The sequence below is a fragment of the Tubulanus polymorphus genome, chromosome 11, assembly GCF_964204645.1.
Source record: "Tubulanus polymorphus chromosome 11, tnTubPoly1.2, whole genome shotgun sequence".
In the NCBI taxonomy this organism is placed as follows: domain Eukaryota; kingdom Metazoa; phylum Nemertea; class Palaeonemertea; order Tubulaniformes; family Tubulanidae; genus Tubulanus; species Tubulanus polymorphus.
The window spans coordinates 7,959,036-7,982,834 of NC_134035.1; the positions used below are offsets into that span (position 1 = coordinate 7,959,036).

The 23,799-nt window shown below is 38.3% G+C and overlaps 2 protein-coding genes across 2 annotated transcripts; one reads left to right on the forward strand and one right to left on the reverse strand.

Moving 5' to 3' along the window:
* The first annotated feature begins 206 nt into the window (after positions 1 to 206).
* On the forward strand, positions 207 to 4,546 carry LOC141912897 (NEDD8-conjugating enzyme Ubc12-like). Its single transcript, XM_074804320.1, has 5 exons — positions 207 to 495; positions 950 to 1,044; positions 1,190 to 1,332; positions 1,741 to 1,804; positions 2,044 to 4,546. The coding sequence occupies exons 1-5, from the start codon at positions 384 to 386 to the stop codon at positions 2,182 to 2,184; spliced, it is 555 nt and encodes a 184-aa protein (XP_074660421.1). The 5' UTR covers positions 207 to 383; the 3' UTR covers positions 2,185 to 4,546.
* A 405-nt stretch (positions 4,547 to 4,951) lies between these two features.
* On the reverse strand, positions 4,952 to 23,670 carry LOC141912999 (nuclear pore complex protein Nup160-like). The gene is made up of 33 exons (XM_074804439.1): positions 23,583 to 23,670; positions 22,829 to 22,940; positions 22,258 to 22,465; positions 21,708 to 21,930; positions 21,147 to 21,225; positions 20,714 to 20,831; positions 20,515 to 20,596; positions 19,864 to 19,952; positions 19,337 to 19,411; positions 18,921 to 19,018; positions 18,648 to 18,795; positions 17,814 to 17,912; positions 17,066 to 17,170; positions 16,777 to 16,951; positions 16,522 to 16,687; positions 15,957 to 16,266; positions 15,399 to 15,532; positions 15,144 to 15,217; positions 14,690 to 14,819; positions 14,328 to 14,483; positions 13,506 to 13,647; positions 13,027 to 13,122; positions 12,600 to 12,694; positions 12,035 to 12,131; positions 11,368 to 11,473; positions 9,649 to 9,809; positions 8,832 to 8,892; positions 8,527 to 8,637; positions 7,326 to 7,557; positions 6,639 to 6,783; positions 6,090 to 6,215; positions 5,540 to 5,653; positions 4,952 to 5,141 (listed from the first exon to the last, which is right to left on the reverse strand). The coding sequence occupies exons 1-33, from the start codon at positions 23,668 to 23,670 to the stop codon at positions 5,028 to 5,030; spliced, it is 4,269 nt and encodes a 1,422-aa protein (XP_074660540.1). The 3' UTR covers positions 4,952 to 5,027.
* Between the last annotated feature and the right edge of the window lie 129 nt (positions 23,671 to 23,799).

Consider the following 23,799-nt stretch of genomic DNA (forward strand, 5'->3'; position numbering starts at 1 on the left):
ACTCCACCCGAAGCTGTCATCTCGGAGCTTAAATCAAATTCAAAATTTCTTTATTGTTGCTATCGATAACCGATCAGTTTAAGGAGAAGTTCGATAACGTCTTTACAATAAAGACTGGTTACAAAAACGGGCGTGGAATGAAAGCAGCGCTCGCGTCAAAACCGACGTGCGATGGGCAATCAACATCCGAAAGGCCCAAATGACGAAGACTCGGTCACCGCGTCCGATCGCAGTCCGACGATAATCCGATGATCGGCTCCACAATTGTCAATCTGTGTTGAACTTTCTGAGAAATAAATCGCAAATCGACGACTTTTTATATTATTAGTAATCAACAACGACGGCGAATATATTGCGCAGTAGTTGAGACCACCAGCAACATCATGATAAAGTTATTTTCGTTGAAAAATCAAAAGAAAGACGGTTCAGACGGTAGTGGTGGTAGACCCAGCGGTCAAAGAAAATCATCTGCTGCCCAAATTAGAATCGCCAAAGGTAAAAAATACGAACCTTCTTACTAAAAAGGAAAGTCACTTTCTTTTTGTTTACATAGTAGGTTAAAAGATATGGAAAATGAAATTGGGAAACCCATAAGAACCATGCTATCAGCAGTAGTTAGTGAAAAATGTGTTCAAATCCTGTTCTGTTGGCTGCTTTCTAATGTCTACTTAGTTAGTTACCTAATCGTTGGTGGTAAGCTTTTTATAATCGGATGTGGTTTGTGAAAATATCCAATCGTGAAACTAAACCACAGTCAGGTTACTGACTAATGTCTACTCTGTTTGTGGCCATTACCTCGAAGGCCATTCCATCTTCAGGTTGAATGAACAATCCAATTGGGTTTTTCTGGGGAAACCTAGATCTGAATGATAGGCCTACCTATCATACAACAGTTCCTCGAATTTTCTGGTTATTCAAACTTAGCGCCTTTCATATTTTTGTATTTTAGATATTAACGAGCTGAATTTGCCGAAAACTTGTCAGGTAGATTTTCCGGATGAAGATGATCTACTCAATTTCAAACTAATTATTAGTCCAGACGAAGTAAGTTCAGAAAGATTCAAAAACAAGAACAGAAATTAGTTCCCAGTGTTTTCCAGAATTGCGGTCACCCTGGCGCATTGGTTATCGTCGAGGCTGAACCTTTTTTTACCAAAAATGCATAGCTGGTAATTGTTTTTGTTTGCAGGGTTTTTACAGGGGTGGACGTTTCGAGTTCAGTTTTAAGGTCAGCCAAGGCTACCCGCATGAACCTCCTAAAGTGAAATGTGAAACGATGGTGTATCATCCGAATATAGACCTCGAAGGAAATATCTGTTTAAATATACTAAGGTGAGAAAGGACACTTTTTGAAGCACAAACACATAGCGGGATGCTAGGTTATTTATCAAAGCCGATCTAGCTGACATGTTTCTAATCGTTCTTAGAAAGAGTGGTCAAAACCAAACTATTCATATGAAAAGGTCTAAAATGCTATGGTCAACTCTAAACCTGAATCAGTTTGCCAAGTTATCTACATTATTTGATACAGACATTATTTACCATCCAACTACAGTGAAACCTGTTTAATCCAGATTTCGGTCTTAATCCATACAATATTTATGCATGTTCATTAATGTAGGCCTACAGGAAAAACTGGATGAATTTTGTTGGTCCCTAATGATCCAAATAAAGCGGATTCTACTGTTAATAGTATCACGGCATAATTCGATGAACTGTATCTGTTCTGTTCATTTATAGGGAAGACTGGAAACCTGTGTTAACTATTAGTTCAGTAGTTTATGGTCTACAATTCTTATTCCTAGTAAGTATGATGTCATATTACCGATACATATCATAGCAAAAAAAACTCCAGTATATCGGTATCAGATACTTTCCATATTGGAAAACCATTTTAGGTATCTTTCCCTAATATAACCATAGAAATAGTTACAAATACAGCAAGCGAAAACCTTGAACAACCCTTTGAAAATCACTCCAATATTCAATCATTGAAATCTTGAATAGCGTCATTTACAAATAAAACAATTCAATTCATTTAAGGAACCGAATCACGAGGATCCGCTGAATAAAGATGCCGCTGAAGTGTTGCGCAATAATCGCCGTCAATTCGCGCAAAATGTCTTCAAATCGATGCAAGGAGGTTACGTCGGCTCTACGTACTTCAAACATTGTTTAAAGTGATTCACGATTCATGGATTAGGTGATTAATAACGCTGAACATTGTACGTGTCAGGACCGAACTAATAAGTATACTGTGACTGATATAGTCTTAAAAAAGGAAAAAAAGTTGACATACACCGGCGACGACGAAGTTTGCTTGGCAGAATTTAATGGTCATCATTGGGACGCTCATTATTCTTATCTCAACAATGAGAAATATCGATGATCACCAGTGGCGAAACTAACCTCGTCGTCATTATGTTAACGTTTTCTTCAAACTGTTCAAAAACATCGTCAAGCTTCGCTCGCTTATTCATCTTCGGTTTCGTGATTTTCCTACGCGTTATATTAGAAAGGAATATCGGATAGTTCAGGGAGGGTTGATATTCAGGGGCCAGTTGCCCAGTCATGGCTTAGATTGCAAACCAGTCTGAGATCAAACTAGTCTAGAGCCTATCTGATAACTTAAGACCAGCACTGGCCGAACTGTGAAACTCGGCCCATGCTTGTCTGCTTGTTTCACACGCGTTTTTAAGAAATGTATCTCTACACCTCGCGTCCTAAGATGCATTCACTAATATCGGTTGATAGCATACCCAGAACTATTTCACAGTTGTGAGTTACAACTCTTAAAGTGAAAAACTAGTTCAGGAGCGGATCCAGATCAAGTGGGGGTGCTCTGCTGGTCAACTGAAAGAAAATGATACCAAGGAAAATTTCCGAAGGGGTGCTTAAGCACTCGAAGCACCCTTCCCCACCCCCCCCCCGAATTCACTCCTGAGTTCATTTCATATTGTTTAGCATCAAGAGTCTTTACATAGGACTGTGGAACTGGCTCCAGAATCTTAAACTTAATCCAGGTAATTATAGGCGTTTCCCCTTAATCGAGGCGTTTCTCACTTTTCTCGTTCTTTACCTTGGAAATAACTTGACAAATTAAACGTGTTACGTTGTTCAAACTGATGCCTGATTACTAAGAAAAAGAAATACATTCTCTAAATGTATTTTTGCTATTAATCATTTATTCAGTACCAAAATTTCTGAATGTTATCGCTTCAATTCATTATTGGATCCGTGCATTGTATGAATGAGCTTTACGATTAAGCCTTTATTTATTAAGACTTAACCAAGCCACGTGTGAATGGAGAATTTATCAGCAAGTGATTGTCTTTCACTGTCTATGTGAACTGCATGTTTAATGGTCCTACCTCATGAAATATACTTGTGTCATATTACTACAACTATATATAACAAAAGTTTCAATGTGTTTATTCAGTTTTTATTCGAGTATGTACAACAACAGAATGAATAGAATTAGAATATTGTTTTCATATTCTCCAGGTAAACACAGGGACTCCACATCCACAGGTTTGAGTTAAGTTTGTCACTGAAATCTAAGCCTTGATTTAGTTTCTGATTCCTTTGGTCAATTGGGGCGTAATCGAGGCTTAGATTTAAGACCACCGCATCTAGCTTCAAACAATTTCAGAATGGGTCAGCCTTTTGATTCTGGTCCTCCAGTCTAAGGCCCTTGTTACGAATGACCCTGAAAGCGTATTAACTGTGAGTAGCAGGTGTCCCGAGACATAGCCCTGCGAATAATAGCCAGCCATATTTCTGAATACACGATATAAAGGACATTCGAGATATTTATTGTTAGGTATAACTTATGGGCGCAACTTACGTCCCACTTCTTGCTGCACCGATATTTATGCCAGTTCAGGGCTGTAGATTTGAATTTTTGGGGGCAGCTGAAAAGGGGGCAGTTGTATTGGATATACAGTCGAATCTCGTTAGTACGATGTCCGCGGGAAAATGAAAAATCATCGTACTAGCTAAATCTCGTATTAACCATTTGATAAAAACAATTCTATGATTACCTCAACAGACTCCCCATAGAGAAGTTTATTGCACATGTGGTCAGCACCTAACGTTTTTGTAGGAAAATGCTTTCCAGGAATTCTTGAATTCATCGTATTACTGAGGTTTTCGTTGTGAGCTGAATTGTACGAGGTTTGACTGTAACAGTAATATTTGCCAGAATGGCACTTTTCTGGATATGTACGGCCTACACTTTAGAAATTTGTATATCGATCTAAAGATATTTGTAAACAATGCATACATTTTTCTAGAAACCGCATAAAAATGCTTTCAGTTTTTTTCATCAGTCGATCAACAAAATACTTAAACGCCTTTCAATTCATTAGAAAGTAAAAATTGATAAAATGGACCCATATCAACGTGCGACTAGCTTATTTTGATTTCTGATTAATTTTTTTGGACGCTGGCAAATATAGCCTCATCATAAATGCGTGTTACCCCAGCGCAACAAACTGAGATGTTCAAATGATGTTTATATAATATACATAATATCTTAAGAATAAAATTGGTTGAAATATTGTAAAATAAAATCCTTGTAGTTTGCTTTTTTGTGGTGGTGACATCCTACAGTCATAGTACAGTAGTGAAGCCCACTGAAGATGAATTATCAGCTTAACTACTGCAGGAGTCATGTTTTGTGCCGTTTTTTCTAATTACTTTAATCGTCCCATGTTCGAAAACATCTGACAAACAGGTTTTGCATGGTATAACCAGACAGGATGATGTCCATCTCCATTTATGTGGCATCAGAAACCACCATCAGGGTCAGTGAAGCATTTCCATCATCCTTTCCTTGCGTTGGTTAAACAGGTTCAGACCATAAACAAATTCATAGAAGACTAGCCCGAAACGAAAATAAAGAAAACAACTTTTAACTGGTATGATATTCTTTTATTTATGAATGGAAATGAATATTTTACACAAATATTTACAAAAATTGACCGATGATATAAATGCGAATTGATTTATTTCTGCTTTGATTGTTACGCCACGAAAACGCTGGTATTCGTTGAGAAAGTCAACGTCAATTTATCGCTTGACGCTTTGTCGAGAATATCGAAATACTCGGTTAATTTATCGTTCAATTTCTCGTAGAGCTGAAATAATGAAATAACACCTTCCAATTCTGTCACCATTTTGGACTAGCGTGGTTACTATCGAGACGGGTAAGTAAGATTTGGATGCGAGCGATTACTAGAAACATCAATCAATTTTTGACAGAGCAACAGCAGTGGATCCAGGAGCCTTTACGGACTACCTTCCAGAATTTGAGACAAGGAGAGTGATCTAAAAGGGAGGCACTCTGCCACAAAAGAAGATTTCCAAGTTTCAGCAGTCTGAGAAGTGTTTTTTTCTGGCATCGGAGAGGAATTCGATTTAGTAGTCAATAGTGATAAATGAAATGGTAGAAGTGAATAATATAATACGAGGGCTATTTCAATTTTCTTACTCCTCCCCCATTGCTCGGAATGAAATAAATCAAATTGCTACTCACTTTGGCGATGTGATCATTTCTATGAGCTGATTCTTCAAGAGTATGATATAACTGATCTATACTGGTGTACGGTAACCATACACTGCACGGTGGTCCAGAACCGTGTAGATATGACTAAAATAAATGCAGAACAATTTCACCCTCATTATTGAATAACTACATCTCGCAAAACAAATCTGTATTTGGCAAAACAATTAGTTCATCGCAATGAATCGTCATAATCAGAGACTGGTGGCGCAATCATGCTTATGTGAGACCAAAAGTGGTCTTCAAATAAATGGCTGGTCTCAAAGAGTTAGATTAAATCTCACACTATGATGAACTTATAAACTGGTCTTTAATTTAAGCCTTGAATGCGCAACTGAGCCCTTTGTAGTAATCTATATGTAATATCAGCAGGGCTGCCAACCTCTGAAAAGTGCTATCAGTAACAAATTGAATTTTTTCAGTAACATCTCATTGAAAAATGTAAGAAAATGTTCAATTAATCAGTATTATCAACAGTGAAACCCTCTTTCAGTTAAAGTCTTTCAGTTGATGGAAAACTTACATTCAGTCCGAAATATTCTTTTCCTTTTCCGAGTATGGCGTCGATATACTCCGTTACTAAAGTAATCGATTCGTCCAGCAAGTCATAATCAAGTAGAAGTCTCAATAACTGGGACATATCTCGAAGCTGAAGAAAAAACAAACATAAGTGTACCCAAAAGTAAACTCCAAGAAAAAATCAATCTTGCTGATTTAATCTTAACATTTAATCAGTCAATTGAACCAATTATCATTCATCTCTGTTTTATGTTTTGTTTCAACATCATCGGGGCCATATCATAGACAAATTGAAGCTTCCTTAAAGCTCCAATTGTATTGTATCATGATGACTATTGACATTAAAAGTCCTTCCGTGAAAATGGCCTCTGATTTAACCGATGAAAAGATTAAATCATTGCATAGCACCCAATCATCAACGTAACTGTGACGTTTGACCATTACTGATTTTCACCCGATGATACAGTTGTTATACATTGTTTTTTAATCATTGCCTTGTGACAATTTCTAAATAAAGTTTATCCGTTCTATTTCTTTTTGAAAACAATGATACCTTGTATGAATTGATGAGCCACGAGGGTAGAGCGAAGGCTTGCAATAGAAGTTTATTGACGACACATCTATGGTAACGGGTCGATGATTGTTCTTCATAATTTTCGAGATATTTTTGCAGTATTTGCCAACATTGATCCGAAGCGCTGGAAAAAGTATACAAAACATAGAAAATGAATCCGTACATGTGTTTAACTTATAATATCAACTACATCGATAAGCAATGACCTTTCGATAAAAGCAGGTTTTTCAAATTCGGAAATCTGTGAAAAGGTCTTTGATATTTTCTAAAGAATAATCCAGACTTAATTGCAATTTAAAGAGCAAATAGCCAAGATTCGAGAGGTGAGATGAATGAATAGTAAATGAAATTAGAATTGTCCATGGCACACCCGAGATGACGCAACAAACACTCAGATTTATATAGTGAAAATCAATGCACTTGCAATAAAATTCTAAGTGCAAATTCTAAGCTCCCGAATCTAAATATAGGTCATCAAATATCGAGAAAAGACTTTCCCACTCGGTGTAAGGTAAAGATATCACTGAAAATCAATTTACGCATTGACTTATAATATTCAAGGGGATTACGAAGCTTTATTTTAAAATATTTCATACATCATAATAAATACTCGGAAGATAGGAGGAAGAAATATTCGTTGTCGTTCTGCTATAAGTCTGAACTTACCTCAACTCTTTAGTTGTATGTAAGTCAGAGATGTCGCTGTGCGTTGTGAATATATCGGCCGTGTGCGATGTCAACTGTTTAGCGCCCTGCGCCAGCCACACGCACCACGACGTCAAACCCTCGAAGACGACGTCCAATTTCATATCGAATTTCTGGCATAGTTTCACCGCCTGATCGAACAGTCCAGCCGTCACTAACAGACCAGTCATCTCATCAGCAGATGGCGTCGGACCTAATGAATGGAACATATCGGCACGGTTACTTATAGCTGCCGCTACTGCAAAATCTTCACCAAGTACAGTGATCGTGATATAGTTCGGTCAAGGGAAAAGTGTGATTGGAACTGCTCAGAGTAGCGCAGCAGTTCAACCAGGCCCATGCTCAATCAGCAACATTCTCCATCAAAGAAACATCCCTTTGCTAAGCCTTGTTCCGGAATTTTTTTAATGCTGATGACCAGAGGTATCAGGGTAATCAGCCGATCAGTGAAAACGATAAATAACCAAATAATGGGGTACCCGCAAAACCAGCTATTCCGCTAGATGGCGTGAAATGCAATAGGTTGCTCGTTATCAAAATTAGTTCATTTTCAACGAACTTTGAACTGGATTTCTAGACTCCTGAATCCATATACTATCACAGGACTCACCAAATACTTTCATTCTTCCAATCAAATATCAATATAGTTTTCATAAATAATTGATTCATTTAAGAGAAAAGTTCATTTAGATTTAATTGAAATGTAGAAGGAAATTGAACGCGGACGACCAACTATATACTAGCGAACGGATCCTCACCGGCCATGAGTGGAATCCTCGATTGCCACAGTAGCACTGCGGGTGCCCCATTGCAATTTATCAACCAAGGATGAAACTAACTGTTTATTAAACAAACAGCGGTTTGGCCTTTCAGGCATATTAAGGGAGTTCTGATTGTGTCACTAAGGGTTTTTTGGATCACCATAACTGGCACTCATAAGATAAACACCATACATATCAACCTTTCGATGAAGCGAGTTCAAGATTAGGGCGTATTTTCTTATTCTCAACAATAGCAAATAATTACAGAAATATACTCAATTTACAGATAAAAGAGCCCCCTGTTCCACAGGTTGAACATCAAGTACTAAACCATTAAAAAAAGACTTCTCAATAACCCGGTTAATGTTTTTTATAGGTAAATATTTCAAGTCAAAACTCACCAGTCCTGTACGAAGGGTTCGGATCTTTTTGTATCAACTCCAAACGACATTGTATCAACATGTAATCCTTCTCAATATCAGCCAATTCCAAAACATCTAAACGTCTTTTTACTGGAAGTAATACGTTACAATTCATCTCAACAGAAAACCACATTCACGGTTTTTGTAGAAGTTTGACTACCATTATATAAAATGAATGTGCAAAATGACTGAATATGAATTACACTCTCCTGTGCAGAGAGATATGTCGCAAAATATCTTCTAACAAAACAAAAATATTGTATACCAGTAAATGTTGAACTTACAGAAACGGGCTGGAAATTCTTCACCATCGCTAGAACGTTTTGGGGATTTGTCACCATCATTCTATTAAATACAAAACGAATGGTGATTACGCAATACATGCCATGGTCGATTGATTGCAACAGTTACACTGCATGATCAAAATACGGCTCAGTGGCCGGTTCCAGTCAATGACTTATATCTAAGACCAGTCAAAGCTCATCTTAGTTATAGAGCCAATCTAACAATTTCAGATCTGTGGAATGTTTTTCTCTGTCAATGGCATAAGGCCTCTTTTAAGAGTTCAGCTTGTGACTCTTCCTATTTCTTTCTCCTTATACCTGTACCCGGTATTTCATCTAACAATCACATGCTCCAAAATCCAAAATAAAGTTAGATTTAAAGTTTTGGAGTTAATAATAATAATTGACATTTATATAGCGCAGGTATCCAAACTAGAGTCAGTTCAAATGCGCTCCAAACTTGGTATTATTACCCCCAGCCTATAACTCTATTCCATGTATCAGTCATCTCTCCCTGGGGAGAGGTAACATCCGAGCAGCTGCTAGGCACTCAGGAGTCATCTATTAGACCAGGTACCCATTTACTCCTGGGTGGAGAGAGGCAATGAGGATAAGTGTCTTGCCGAGGACACTACGGCAATGTACGGGGCTTGAACCCATGACCTGGCTTCCCAGAGCCGAACGCTCTAACCATTCGGTCACACCGCTCCACAAACTGTGAGTTAAACGATGACTGTGAAACTACGCCGCGAAAAGTAGCGTTTCCATTGTCAAAATTACTGACAACCCTGCACCTTGACTATTGAATAAATCATACCTCAATGATGTTCGATGGAGTAGCGATCCAAGCGTATTTTTCATCGACTAATCGTAAAGCATTCATCGCCGCGAGATAACATCGAGCTTGTGACTGGATACCTTTAGAATTAGGCACTTCTTGACCCAGTCGCATTCCGTATTCATACATTACACTCCCAGCTATAAACAAGAATAATGTCATATCACTGATTTAAGAACATAGGTACCTGGTACAATTTTAATTCATTAATCAGACTTTCACGTCGATATACATATATACCCATAGATTGCATTGCTACTATTGTGGCATAAGTTAAGCATTTGCCTTTGTTTAGAAGAATAAGATGACTTGCAATTCTAAATTGGGTTCTACCCCAAGTGATACCCTAGTTGTGTACCAAGTTTTAAAACAATCGGTCAACAATTGCGGCCTCTAGGCTGTTAACGTCGTTTTTCATGTCGGCCCCCTGGTGGCCATATTTTAAATCGAATTGACCCAATTCTAAATAGAGTTCTACCCCAAGTGATATCCTACTTGTGTACCAAGTTTTTGAAACAATCGGTCAACAATTGCAGCCTCTAGGCTGTTAACGTCGTTTTTCATGTCGGCCCCCTGGTGGCCATAATTTTAATCGAATCGACCCAATTTTAAATAGGGTTCTGGCCCAAGCGATATCCTACTTGTGTACCAAGTTTTAAAACAATCGGTCAACTATTGCGGCCTCTAGGCTGTTAACGTCGTTTTTCATGTCGGCCCCCTGGTGGCCATAATTTAAATCGAATCGACCCAATTTTAAATAGGGTTTTGGCCCAAGTGATATCCTACTTGTGTACCAAGTTTTAAAACAATCGGTCAACTATTGCGGCCTCTAGGCTGTTAACGTCGTTTTTCATGTCGGCCCCCTGGTGGCCATAATTTAAATCGAATCGACCCAATTTTAAATAGGGTTCTGGCCCAAGTGATATCTTCTTGTGTAGCAATTTTTAAAACAATCGGTCAACAATTACGGCCTCTAGGCTGTTAACGTCGTTTTTCATGTCCGCCCCTGGTGGCCATAATTTAAATCGAATCGACCCAATTTTACATAGGGTTCTGGCCCAAGTGATATCCTACTTGTGTACCAAGTTTTAAAACAATCGGTCAACAATTACGGCCTCTAGGCTGTTACATCGTTTTTCATGTCGGCCCCTGGTGGCCATAATTTAAATCGAATCGACCCAATTCTAAATAGAGTTCTACACCAAGTGATATCCTACTTGTGTACCAAGTTTTAAAACAATCGGTCAACAATTACGGCCTCTAGACTGTTAATGTCACTTGCGGAGGCGGAGGTGGAGGCGGCGTATACAGACAGGGGTAAATTTATATGCCCCTCTCAACTAAAGCTGAGCCGGGGCATAATAAAGAGTTTCCTATATACTAGTAACTAGTACACAGGGAATTTGAGATCCTAAATCACTGATATTCCCTAATCCGCAAGAACCCTGCTGGTTTCTGAACTGGTCTTTTCAGAAGATAACTAATCTAGGGATCCAGGGACAAGGGACACTATGCCTACTCGTGAATGGTGACTATGATAAAAAGAATGAATCGAAAAATGTTGAAGATCCCTTCCCAAAGTATACTTTTCACAGACTTCAATGAAATATGACACTATAAAGAGCTAAAGGCATCAGGAATAAGTTTTTGGTTTCAATCCGCGTGGAGTAAAAATCGAGTTGCATTAAGTTAAGGTACCTTTGCGATAATTTCCTCTCAATACATGGAACGAATATAACAAATCGTAGTAATTATGAGTCATAAGATCAACAGATCGAGCTCGAGATTCCATTATAGAGACAACCTACAACAACAAGAACATGGCAGATATTCTAACCAATCATGTGAAAGCAGACATCATATATTGAACATTAACAGCAAATATTCATTTTCCGAGATTTATTCTGAAGTGCAATTCAAAAAACGGTTGAGATCGATGCAAAGATTCTACCTGAAACATCAAGGCTGGGTTTCAAAAGTGTGGAAGCAAAATAATCCCTGGGAAGATTTTGAAATTTATCAGTTATAACCATGGTTTCTCATTGATACTATGATGGTTGTCACCCAGATTGAGAATTTACCCCTAGGAATAACTTCGATACTTAGTGTATGATACTGGACGAAGATTAAGGAATATTTGATTAACATCACGAGTCTCTGTTCATAAAGATAAAGGAGTGTGACTAGTGTGAGTCCATTTCATCATTTTTCCATATTGATGAAAATAAACACAATACATGTATATTCAAATTATCTATGTATCAAATGAAGGCATCGAGCTTATTTCGAATCGGAAATAGATCTTTTAGAGATGGTTCATTTGATATACGTGTTGTCCTCAATCGTATGTAGGTACTCTACTCACATCTTCCTCCATGTCGATATACGGATACTCGACTAAAGCTTTCAACTGGTTCCGTTCACACAAAATAACGAGAAACTGTCGTAAACAGTCCTTACGTCTGAAAAATAAATGGTAATAACTATAATAATATCTGATAGAACACGAGGTTCTTCACGTACCTGTAGTAGGGTAAGAGAAAATTCATTAACACCCTGGATCCAGTTCTACAGTTATGACGAGGTAGAAATAGTCGCGAATTATGAGTGAAGTCTGTTTTAAATAACGTTTCCGTTAACATTTAACTGTGAGACTTCCTTGAGTTTAAGTGTGGAGTTAGTTCATTTCTGTTTTAACCCTAAGAGTCAAATTCTAACCGAGAATTATGAAACTGTCCCCAGTTCCATAGTTCTCATTTAAGATTATTTGACTCTTGAGGTAAAACATTGGAAAAAGCTCAGTTAGGATTAGACAGTTGAGTGTAAACTGATTCATTTTCGATGTTTTAACTGTTAAGTCAAATTCTAACCACTAAATGTAGAAGTGAATCCAAATTGGCACTTACAATGCAGAATTAATGAAGACCTACCTGTCTCCATCTGGATTATCGATCATCGCCGAGTATGCTTCGTCGTTGTGACCCAGTTCTAAATGATGCTTGAATTTCTTCGACCACAATGTCGGCTGGATTAGATATCAAAACATACCGTACAAAATATAACAGTCATTATGCAGGGAGGGTAGAGAAACTACTTCGTTTTAGATGTTATGATTTTATCATTCACAAATCCTGTATCGATAATGAAACATATGGCCAATAACATATCCAAATTCTCCAGGAGTTTTTCCAGGATTTTTTTTGTGCAAAATTCATCTTTGCTAACATCCATCATCAGGTGGAATGACCAGAAAAAGTATACTGCAAAGTTTCCGAAAGGAAAATTCCATTTGACCGAGCACTGTAACGCTAACTATGTCTCATGGTGTTGAGAAATAGTTTTGTGTAATACACTCACCAGATTTTTGTCCTCCAAATCAGCGACATCTATTGCAACGGTTGTGAGGGATATGACAATATCGGGGTAATTAAACTGTTCGAATAATTTGATGACCTGAAGTGAGACATAACAATGAAATATGTCTGAAATACAAGAACAATAAAAAAATCGTTTGCGTTAATGCCTTCCTAGCGTTATCGGGATTTACGCAAAGGAGTTTGGGGTTCCCTAAGTTAGACAAAAGGTCTGCTTTTAATAATGCAACATTGTTTTTGGTGGTATTTTAAGTGGCATTTACAATATTTATACATTTACATGCTATTTCGTATAGATGTTTTAACGATGGAAAGACTGTTCGATAGATTTCATTTTCGTTTAAAATGGAAAAGACATTACACGTATTAAAACTCAAACTAGAACATCCAGTTTTTTTCAAAATGAACTGCAAAAAGATTCTGGCTGGGGACACCCCTGGGTTATTGTAAGACACCACGTACCTTTAGATAGTAAATGACCTGTATTTGCGTTAAACTCAATGAAGCTTCTAAGTCTATTTGTAGCAGTTTAACTGTGAGAAATTCGTCGTTGGGAATACTGTGCGCCGCTTCAAGGAAACAATTCAAAGCCTTCGTCGATTCTCTGAATAGAAGTAAGAAATATTATCATGGTAAGACGGGTTGCAGACTGAGGCCAACCGTGATTGGCAACGAAAAAACCACAGTTAAACCTTGTTATAACACCCTCTCAATACCGCCAGTTTTGCCTATTGTTGCCTTTCTGTCATTATACCATTCAGACACATCTAATTCAGTATCATCTAATCTTATTCTATTACCCCTCACTTTCGACTACAACATTCACTAGTTCTTCATTCATATAGTTATGTATTACTTTTTTGACGCCATAATAACCATTACAAAACGAAATTTCTATCTGAGTCAATGTGCACTACGCAATCAATATTGGTATTTCAAAATAACAACTATTACAATTGTGAATTTTGGCAATTATTTTGTTTTCAAATATATTCCATAACTCTTATTTCATATTTGATAAATTTTAGTAATTATTTTTGAGAGGATATGCACTTTGTCATATGTCGGGGCCAGACTGGTTGCCGGTCAATTCAATTATCGATATATTCAAATCCAAAATAACTATTAATGATCCTCCATACTATATTAATTATTCATTGTCGACTATATAAACAACACGCGTTATTTCTTAAGGCGTCGATAAACTTTCAAGTTAGTTTTCTTATTGACTCATCTCGCTGACATCAGAAAATCAACATACCACACGATATCACGAAATCTTACCCCGTATTGAGATAAGCCTGTCCTAACAAGAAAACACGACCTGCATTGTTCCACGGACACCAGTCAGCTAATAAACGCACGTACTCTTGCAACTGTACAAACTGGCATTTCGACACCATAAACTCGGGGAATGTCAAATCACCGCTCAGAGGCCAACTACGAAGCAATGTTAAGGATGACGTGAAGCAATTAGAAATACCTACAATGTCAGGTCCATTTCATTTTTTCCAAAGGTGTGTAAGATAGCCCTTGCCTACCCCGGGTAATATTGATGAAACCAATCATCCTTCCTAGGCAAGGTTCCATTGGCTCTCACCGAAAGCTCGTGTAGACAAGTGTGTTACAACAAAGTGAAAGGATACAGGAATGGTAAAGCTCGTGTCCAAACGACAGCCGGATCTTGACCATTTCTTGACGCAATGTTTCTCGTACCAATAACCGTGCTTCCGATTCCACGTAAAAATAGCTCCAACAAACTCGGATTTCTCGCACCTTAAATACAATCATTAGAAAATAAATGTATATGACTATTGCAAAGATGAAATTAATTCCAAAAAAAATTATAAGAGACGGAAATTCAGGAAATGAGCTGTGCGGGCGAGTGGTTAGAGCATTCGACTCAGTGATGCCAGTTCATAGGTTGGAACCCAATACATCAACCAGTCAGTTAAGAGATATAGACCAGGGGTAATGATACCAACAACAACGAGTGCACGCACGCCTTACTGATTAGGATTTCTGCGCTACGTAAACATCAATTATTACTATCCTGATGATAATTTATAGAACCAAGAATCATTTTCTATAAATACTCACTGATATCATCGGACATATTTGTGCTTTGTCCGTCAGACAAATCTAACGCGGCCATCGCGCGAAGGTTGAATTCTCTGAAATTGATATAAGAAAATATGGTCACAATTTCAAGTAAATTCAAAAGGACAATTATCTGGACAAATCATACATTAATTTCTGGATACGGCAGCAGATTGTTTTGATAGTAAGCTTTAAAGGTTACCGGTAGCGAAAGAAATCTGTCTAACGCAATGTAGTCTATCATTGCATACTTACACAGTATTAGAAGGCACAACAGTCGCGACAGTTTTACTCATCCACGACATTAGATAGTAAGCTCTCACCAGCACAGACGTGCGCGGTATACAATGAGACAGCAGGTGATTACAGTCAACCATCCTTAGTCCACACTACAGCAAAATGAATTAAAATAATCATAAGTTTATTTCAACACTTGTCGGGTAGAGACAGTATAAGCTTATTCTCACGCATAAAACAAAGTATGAGAACATCAAAACCCTTTCATTGAAGACAGTTTCCCACCCTATATTGACAGAGAATATTTTGGTATTTCCACCGCATTTCGGTGAATAATGGATACACCATGCTTTGCGGTATCTACCCATTAATTACTAATATTTCACAATCGCAGGTGCTGCCATTTTTTAATAGATTTACCTAATAAACAATTACATGGATACATCGCACTAGAGGTGAACAGAATAAAGGGCGGAGAACGCGCGGTGAATATCATTATGTTGTACATGTTCTTTTCTATGAGATAAATGAACATGAACTTGAAAGGGTTATTAAGCTCTATTCAAAAATACTTACTTGCCCTCCGATAAATGCGAGGACGGCTTGCAGGATCAACAAATCTCTGGCGAACTCAAAACGCGTATCGATCAACTGCATCAGACTACGAGTTATCAACGCCGTAGCCAAATCACTCGAGTATAATTTAGACGACGCGTTGATCAGCCAAGAAGGATCGTCGTAGCTATTGTCACCGTTCGGTTGAGATTTACTCTCATTGTTGGTAACGTCGAGGCCTTGCAGTACGTGATCGAACGCTTCGAGCAGGTTGTTGATATTTTCAATCTTCAACGATATTTCTTTCATTAAGATGCTCGTATCAGTGTTGCTAGAAATATATTCAAAACATATATTGGCATCGTACAGAGCTGATTTGTGACAACAATAGGATCCAGTTTAATAGATGTGGGGACAAATAACGGTGGCATTATTCTAAAATTTGTCCAGGAATGGTGCCTCATTTTCAATACATTAGTTACGGTAGCATCTAGGCCGAGGATTTAGGTCGAAATTGAAGAACTTTGACTTGAGAAATCGGGCAAAAGGATTTTCTCATTTGACGCATTACGCAGAGGTAACATACCTTCCTTGAGGCAGCAAAGCAGCCACTACTTGGTGGGAAAGCGACGCGGGATCTTCCAATTGGCAAAGTTCTTGCTCAAACGTGCTGATGATGTCATAATTCATTTGCGACCCGATGACCTTGACGCAATCGACAAGATTTATCAAATCCGTCTGATATTGAGGTTCTACAAAGTAAAACCATGGCGACGATTCAAAACAATTACTAAACAACTTTACGCAAATGGCCGAAAACGTTAAACTAGTTCTACTGTACCTGATATCAAGATGTGCATTGTCTCGAGGTCGTGACTTGAAAGCGAGCCGGGTAATGCAAACGCGAGCGTCTCGGACAGATCACAAGGTCGTAATACCGACAGGCTATTCTTCTTCACCAAGCTTACAAAACCGCTTAGACTATCGGCGAAGATACCCACACATTTACTGGCACACTGTCGATGATTATAAATCAGAGAAACTTTAAAAAATGATTTGAAATATTATCCGACAGTGTAACATGTCCAATGTACCGGTCTAGAAACCTTCCGACCTTAGGAAAAACTAACCTCTTGGTACTGGACACAACTGGAATAGAATTTGCCCCAGTGCTGAATCTGCAAGTGGTAGTATTCATCTTCTGCCAGTTCATATTCACTAGCAGCCATTTGTATCTGAAATAGAACATCAAATTGAAAAAACTCACAACGCTTGATAATGACATTTATTTGATCGGGAACAAGTTTATTAGGAAAGGCCCTGCTTAATCCGGATCAGTTAAATCTGAATTTTGATCTTGTTCGGATATCATTTATGGTTCACCTATATATGATATGTAAACTTAATGATGTTTGAGCCACATTTATCATAAACCAGTTTGATTTCATTGATCTGCTGCCGGCTACGACTAAACTGGTAATTCCGATTCTGTCACCAGTGCCGCTATGAGTATATTTGTAGCTGTTACTTCCTATTTACAGTTACTGTAGATACCATATTTGCCCTCCGGCACAAGGGAATGACACAGTTCCTGATTGGCTGGCAATGTGAACAAACTCAGCTTCCTCATTGGTCAATTTCAAACTAAGACTGACTTTGCTCTAGTGCCAACCTACAGTACATTCATGCAGCAACTGGGGGGCAGCACTGTATTACCAGGGTGGCATCGAACTTGGTAAACAGATGTACTGTATAACTTGACTAGACGTTGACTTCCTAAATCGATGCCTCGGCCTAGTGATATTTCCAACCAATAAATATCAATGAGAAACATCACCAATATCATCATTTCACTCGGTACGAAAATATTTCACAAACCTCATTCTCAACGACTAACATGACGTCTTCCTTCAGCGTTGTCATGGAAACATTGTGTTCGGACGTTAAGTTTGCTTCAGACGACGAACGACGGTAAATCTATAAAAAATATAAAACACTCGAATCCATGTTTATATCGTCCCTTATTTACAAGATAGATATAGTTTCGATGATTTATTCAAACTGAAGGTCACATAGTTTTGTCTATTGACTAATGTCTATTTCAACCTGACTTGAGGCATTCCAGGTGGCCTAGCTCAGTCAGTTTTGGTAGTACATACCTGAAAAAAGTCTTATTAGGACCAGAAAGAACTGGCAGCTGATCTAAAATATTGTTTTTTAATCCACTTTAAACTGTATTGAAGGATATCCAAAAAGTCTGCATTGAGAGGGGTTCCTGAGAGAAAAGAGACTCCATGATTTGAAAGTTTAACAATACATCTCCATGCCTACCAACTGATGTTTGGTACGTAGGCATGGAAACATATTGTTAAACTTTCAAATCATGGAGTCACTTCTCTTCATTTAACCCCTTTCAGTGAACACTTTTTGGATATCCTTCAATAAAGTTTCTAATGGATTAAAAATGATGATTTAGGTCGACTGCCTGTCCTTTCTGGTCAAATTAAGACCTTTCTCAGTTATGTACTACCAAAAATGAGCGAGCTAGGCCACTCGCAATGCTCTCAAGTCAGGTTGAAACAGACATTAACAGCCATCATCAGATAGATTCCTTCTTTTTCAGTGTTTAATAAATCTTCAAAATTATATCGCGTGTTTTTCTAGCATATCTCATTTGATGACAACCACTGTTAATCCCTGGAAATAACTTACGTTTAACGCTTTATAAATGGCGTGACTGGAGAATTTCCCGGGTGCAAAAAGCTGTTGAATGTAAGCTTGACGTGGGTCAACGTTCGGTGGAATAATCAGTTCACTGTCCTCCGACGGTTCTAGATGAACTTGTTTCCAATTTCCTTCTCTGCAAAGGGGAAGTAGTCATTTTAGAATGAAAATACTCCCAGAGATACTGTTTTCGAAATCGCTCATTTGAATCCTCGAAAATAGTCATCCTAGAATAGTGAACTCTCATAAATAGATACTAACGGATAAATTGTCACGTAACGTGAAAACGTTTCGCCCTCACTGTTCATCCATACAGACCATAGACTGTCAGCAGTCAGTACAAAATCTACTAAATCTTCCTGAATGAAAGAAGAAAATTATTTTTTTTTAACTAGTTTTTTAGACCGAACAAATCCGCAGGAGTGGATATCCAGGGACATAATCGGAGGGTCATATTTTGGGTAAATTGATAACGAAGGCCGCTCCCCTTTCCAGAATTTCTGACTGCATTTCGCCTTTGTTTTACATTAATTCAACAAAATTATGGCCTTATTGAGGAGATAAGAGAAGTCTCCTTTTAAGGCCCCCTTGATCCTCTCCAGACCAGGACATGAAATGAATGACACGCATAAACTGTGTGAGGAAATTGCTACCAAAAGAACAAACATTTTACTTACATTTGGCGAGAATAAGTTAGAAACATGTTTCAGATGGTACCTTCCTTCTGTCAATGCTGGCTGAACGATACAAAACTGCAATGAAAAACAAATACGACATTCAATATTCTTTCTAACAGTTTTTGCTTTGTTAATTCCATGCAATTTTGGTGAAAAACTGAAATGAATCATAATCATCAACTGTGTGGGTTTTTGAGGTCTACGTAATAAAAGCGAGAGGAAATTTAGTTTGTCATCGTATTTTCAGCACGACTAATGAACCGATGAGAGATGAGTGCCAACTACTACAGTTGAGCGGAGCATGTGCTGTCACAAAACATCGTTTTGGTAGATAAATTCTCTGATCTACATTCTATAATCACCCTGTCATGAACATTGAGGGCGAAATATTTTCACGATTAACTCCATTTTAACGACTCATTGCTGCAATTATTAGAGTCAGTCTTCAAATGGTTCTATGCAATTTGATGTTCAAAACAATTAATCTTTCATAAAAAAACTATTCCGAAATTAGTAAACAATCAAACCTGGCAATGATCGGAGAAACTGAGAAATACAGCAATCAGAGGAGGTCCATTCACTGATACAGATGCGCATTTAATAATGTGACCACGAGCTGAAATTATCAAATAATATGACATTCATCATCATCATCAATATCAGGGACTTATGGAGGCCTATTGGTGTCGGGCTCGTTTGGTAATTTACATAAATTTAGGTGATATTTAAAATATTTCTCAACGCTCATTGTTTGATCTGCACCTAGCCCATCTTAAAGATGGGTGTTAAATGTTCTTTAGATCAGTTAGAATGGTTGCCAAGTATTGTAACTTTACAATATGACATTGACATTGATGTGAAATTTCAATTGTATGACGTAGATTAACATCGATCAATGGAAACAAGCATTCACTGAAACATAAGCCGCGATCACACGGAGCCAAATCGGCACGAACCAGGCCCGAGTCAAATTTGGCCAGTTCCTCATTAGAGAACGTGTTCTCACGTAACCACTCACTCCATAGTAAACTATGCTTAACAAAGAGGGTCACTTCCGGAACCTGTAGCAATTCACACGCAATAATCTGACTCGTTAGACACTCGTGTGGACAGTTGTTTCGGGCCTTATTTGGCATGGGCTTAATAAAGTACTCGTGAGTGATCGCAGCTTTACTCACCGCCAAGAAGTAAAGAACTAGCATCAGTAGAGTTACCCGATACATATTCCAACATATCTACAGCTGACAAACACTCGCACGTCTAAAAAATACGCAGTAAGTAAGAATCGTTCTTACAATATCTTTCGAGGGTGCTAACAAAACTCGATTGAAATAAGATCGCAAAATCTCACGAGACTAGAGTCGTATTTATACTCACCAACGTCGACCAGATACGTATTTTATGGTCTTTACAAACGGCGAAAATCAACACATCAGAACCAACCGGATATAAACACATACTCAATACGACATCGCTGCTCGTTTCCTGGCTGCCTCTATAATGTATTACAGCCGATATCAAATGAGGGCGCTATCCTACCATCCGCCATCGCACTAAAAGGCGTGCGTAACAACGGGAAAACTCCATTCTAGTTTATTTTCTATCAACTTGCATATTTTTTTGCATCAAACTTTTGGCCCCACATATAAGAAACAAACGCTTAGTGTCCCCCAATCCCATCAATATGGCATACATATAAATATAATTTTTTCAATTTATCGCGGTAATGCAAACTTTACAGATGAAACCATAACTATCTCCTGTTACATTGTGCTGGGGATATCATTCATTAAGAAATAGCTACCGGTACCTTATAACACTCGGAACCAAACCCGTCCAGAGACGCTGCATCATCGATGATTCTTTCAGTTCAACCTGTATCACTCCATCTGTAGATAATACATACAATAGTTCAAGTGAAATAAATGTCCTGATGCCTTCCTTTTTGGGAATGGATCGATTCAGTAAACCGCGTTCATGTCAGGGCAGAGTCTCCAGGCGCGGATTCAGATGATAGCACCGTAGGCACGTGCTGCCGTTGCGGTAATCTTGTGGCTTTTTGTTCATGTCCAAAGTAGAAAAGGGCACTTTTTCAAAGGACGAGGTAGATAATTTCAAACAAAGAGCACATAATCATTCAAGACTTTGTCTTTATTACCTGGAAACTACATCTCAATGCAGTTGAAATGCTAGAATTAAGAAAGCACTTTGCGTCAGGACTTTAATTGCTTGGAATTTGCTACAAAGAGCAGATTTTCAAAATTTCAGAATGCCCTTTTTATTTCAAAATGCCCTTTTTATAAGTTGTGCTACCCTCGACAGTGGTCCATGGATCCGCCCCTGGTCTCATAACATGATGATGGATAATTACCTTGAGGATTAGCCGGCATCCTCACAAGTAGGATACTACCAGAGTTTGTCGCCAATGAGAATAAAGCGCTGCCATTAGACACGAGAAGCGATGCGCACGAATGCACCTGATACGCCGAACTGCCGTTAGATAACGTGGAATGCGACATGCACCGAGCAGACGTCGCGTCGAAGAATATCGAACGAGCCGTCGAATCAACATCGCTGTGACCATGAGATAATTCCTGCAATATTCATTTCAGAAAAATTGATACCTTGTTTCTCCGCAGCGGCCGGGTCACTTTTGTAAACTTCAATTAAATTTGTTATCAGTTCATTTCTATAACTTGAGCAACAAATCAATCGGGACGGGGATTGGAACTTCATTTAGTCAGAATTGAATGGTTTATTGACTGTCAATAAACCATATGAATGTCTATTCAGTAGCCTCATTTGCCATATGTCAGACATATGGCAAACAAGGCTACTGAATAGACATTCATATGCCTGTAGGTAAGTTATAAAAAATAAGAAATGATCGAAATGATTTTTGAAATGATTAACTCTTTTACCTGAGCACGAATATTCGTCGGATGAGTGAAAAAAAGTTTGTGCACGCTAGACACAGTGCACACCAAAATGACGACTTCGGCCTGAGTTTCGAAAATGCTGATGCTACCGAGTACCGGTGTATCGTCGAAACGAAACTGAACGCACGCCGCGTGAAGGTTCAAATCTAACGACTGTTCGGTGAACTCAACAACATCATCTTGTATACGCCTGAAACACAGACATAGAAAATTAATGTCTGCTTATTTCCTCGATTATCAAACCAAAAATTATCCGGTCTTATACGGGTAATGGGTTAGGTGATGTATGACTTCACAGCCTCAGTACCTCAGTGAGATGCTGTCACATTTCTATCAAAGCTGAGAGACAAGCAGGTTTAAGTCTTGCCATGAGTCAGGTTAAATGAAAAAAAATCCAATAGGGTTCATCTTGGGAAAACAAGTTTCCAATGACGTAAAGCATGATCAACAAACTAACAGACTTACCAGATCACAACTTCTTTTAAAAAAGTTCGACAAAGACACAAAAGAGAAATAGGATCTTTATATTCAAATTCTCAAGCTCTAAACTTACCAGTAAAGGAATCTATTATGAATGGGAGAGTGCGGTTTACTGCTATCCCGGTAAGTGTAACCTCCTGCGCTTTCCTGAAGTTTTATATCTTGCAATGGACCCGGGGCACCACCTAAAATAGCAGAAATCTAATCTATTATCAATTAATTTATTGGCATAACCGGAGTTATGGAGACCGGAGGACAGTGGAGGAGAGGGCTAAAATGATGAATGCATGAATTTGAGCAGGCCAATAATGATCGCAGAACACATTTAACGGTCATACTCAGCCGATGATGATCATATCATGGGCTATGCAGTGTATCGACTTCAAAATACGTATGGGATTCTACAATGTTAGGGATTCAAATCAGAATGGAAATTTCAATTTATTGTGGAATTTGAATCCAATCAGATCATTAACAAGCATCGTAGTGTAGCCGTGTTAACCGGCAGTAGAATAAATACAACAATACGAATAGTACTTTATAGGTTAAGTATTTTATTGTATTTTAAGTGACAGAGTGAGGTACAGATGTAAATGTAGAAATTCTTTCAGTTTTATCACTTTTTACATTTCTGATTGTTGCATATTACTCTACTCCCGCCAAGCCGGTTGTGCCAATTATACGTTCAATATAGCCTGTGAATTTTAATTGAGCATATTTTGAAAAATTCCGCGTAAAAAGTCAATTCACAGAAAAACTGCGGGTCGAAGCTACTGAAAAATACGTCAGAAATATTGCATATATCTTCAATAATTTACGGCACTTACCGGTATTTATGGTTATATCCCGCGAACGACGAGAAATCTTATTTATCTGTATTATTTCGCGAAAACACTTAGCCATGGGCGCGGCCATTTTGATAAGTTCGCCGCCTGATCAACGGCAGCACCGTCCAGTCCGGGAGCCATTGCGCAATACACCACACATTGTCCTGTTGGTTCGAACCCCTCTGAACTCATGCTATTCGGACTAGCATAGAACTAT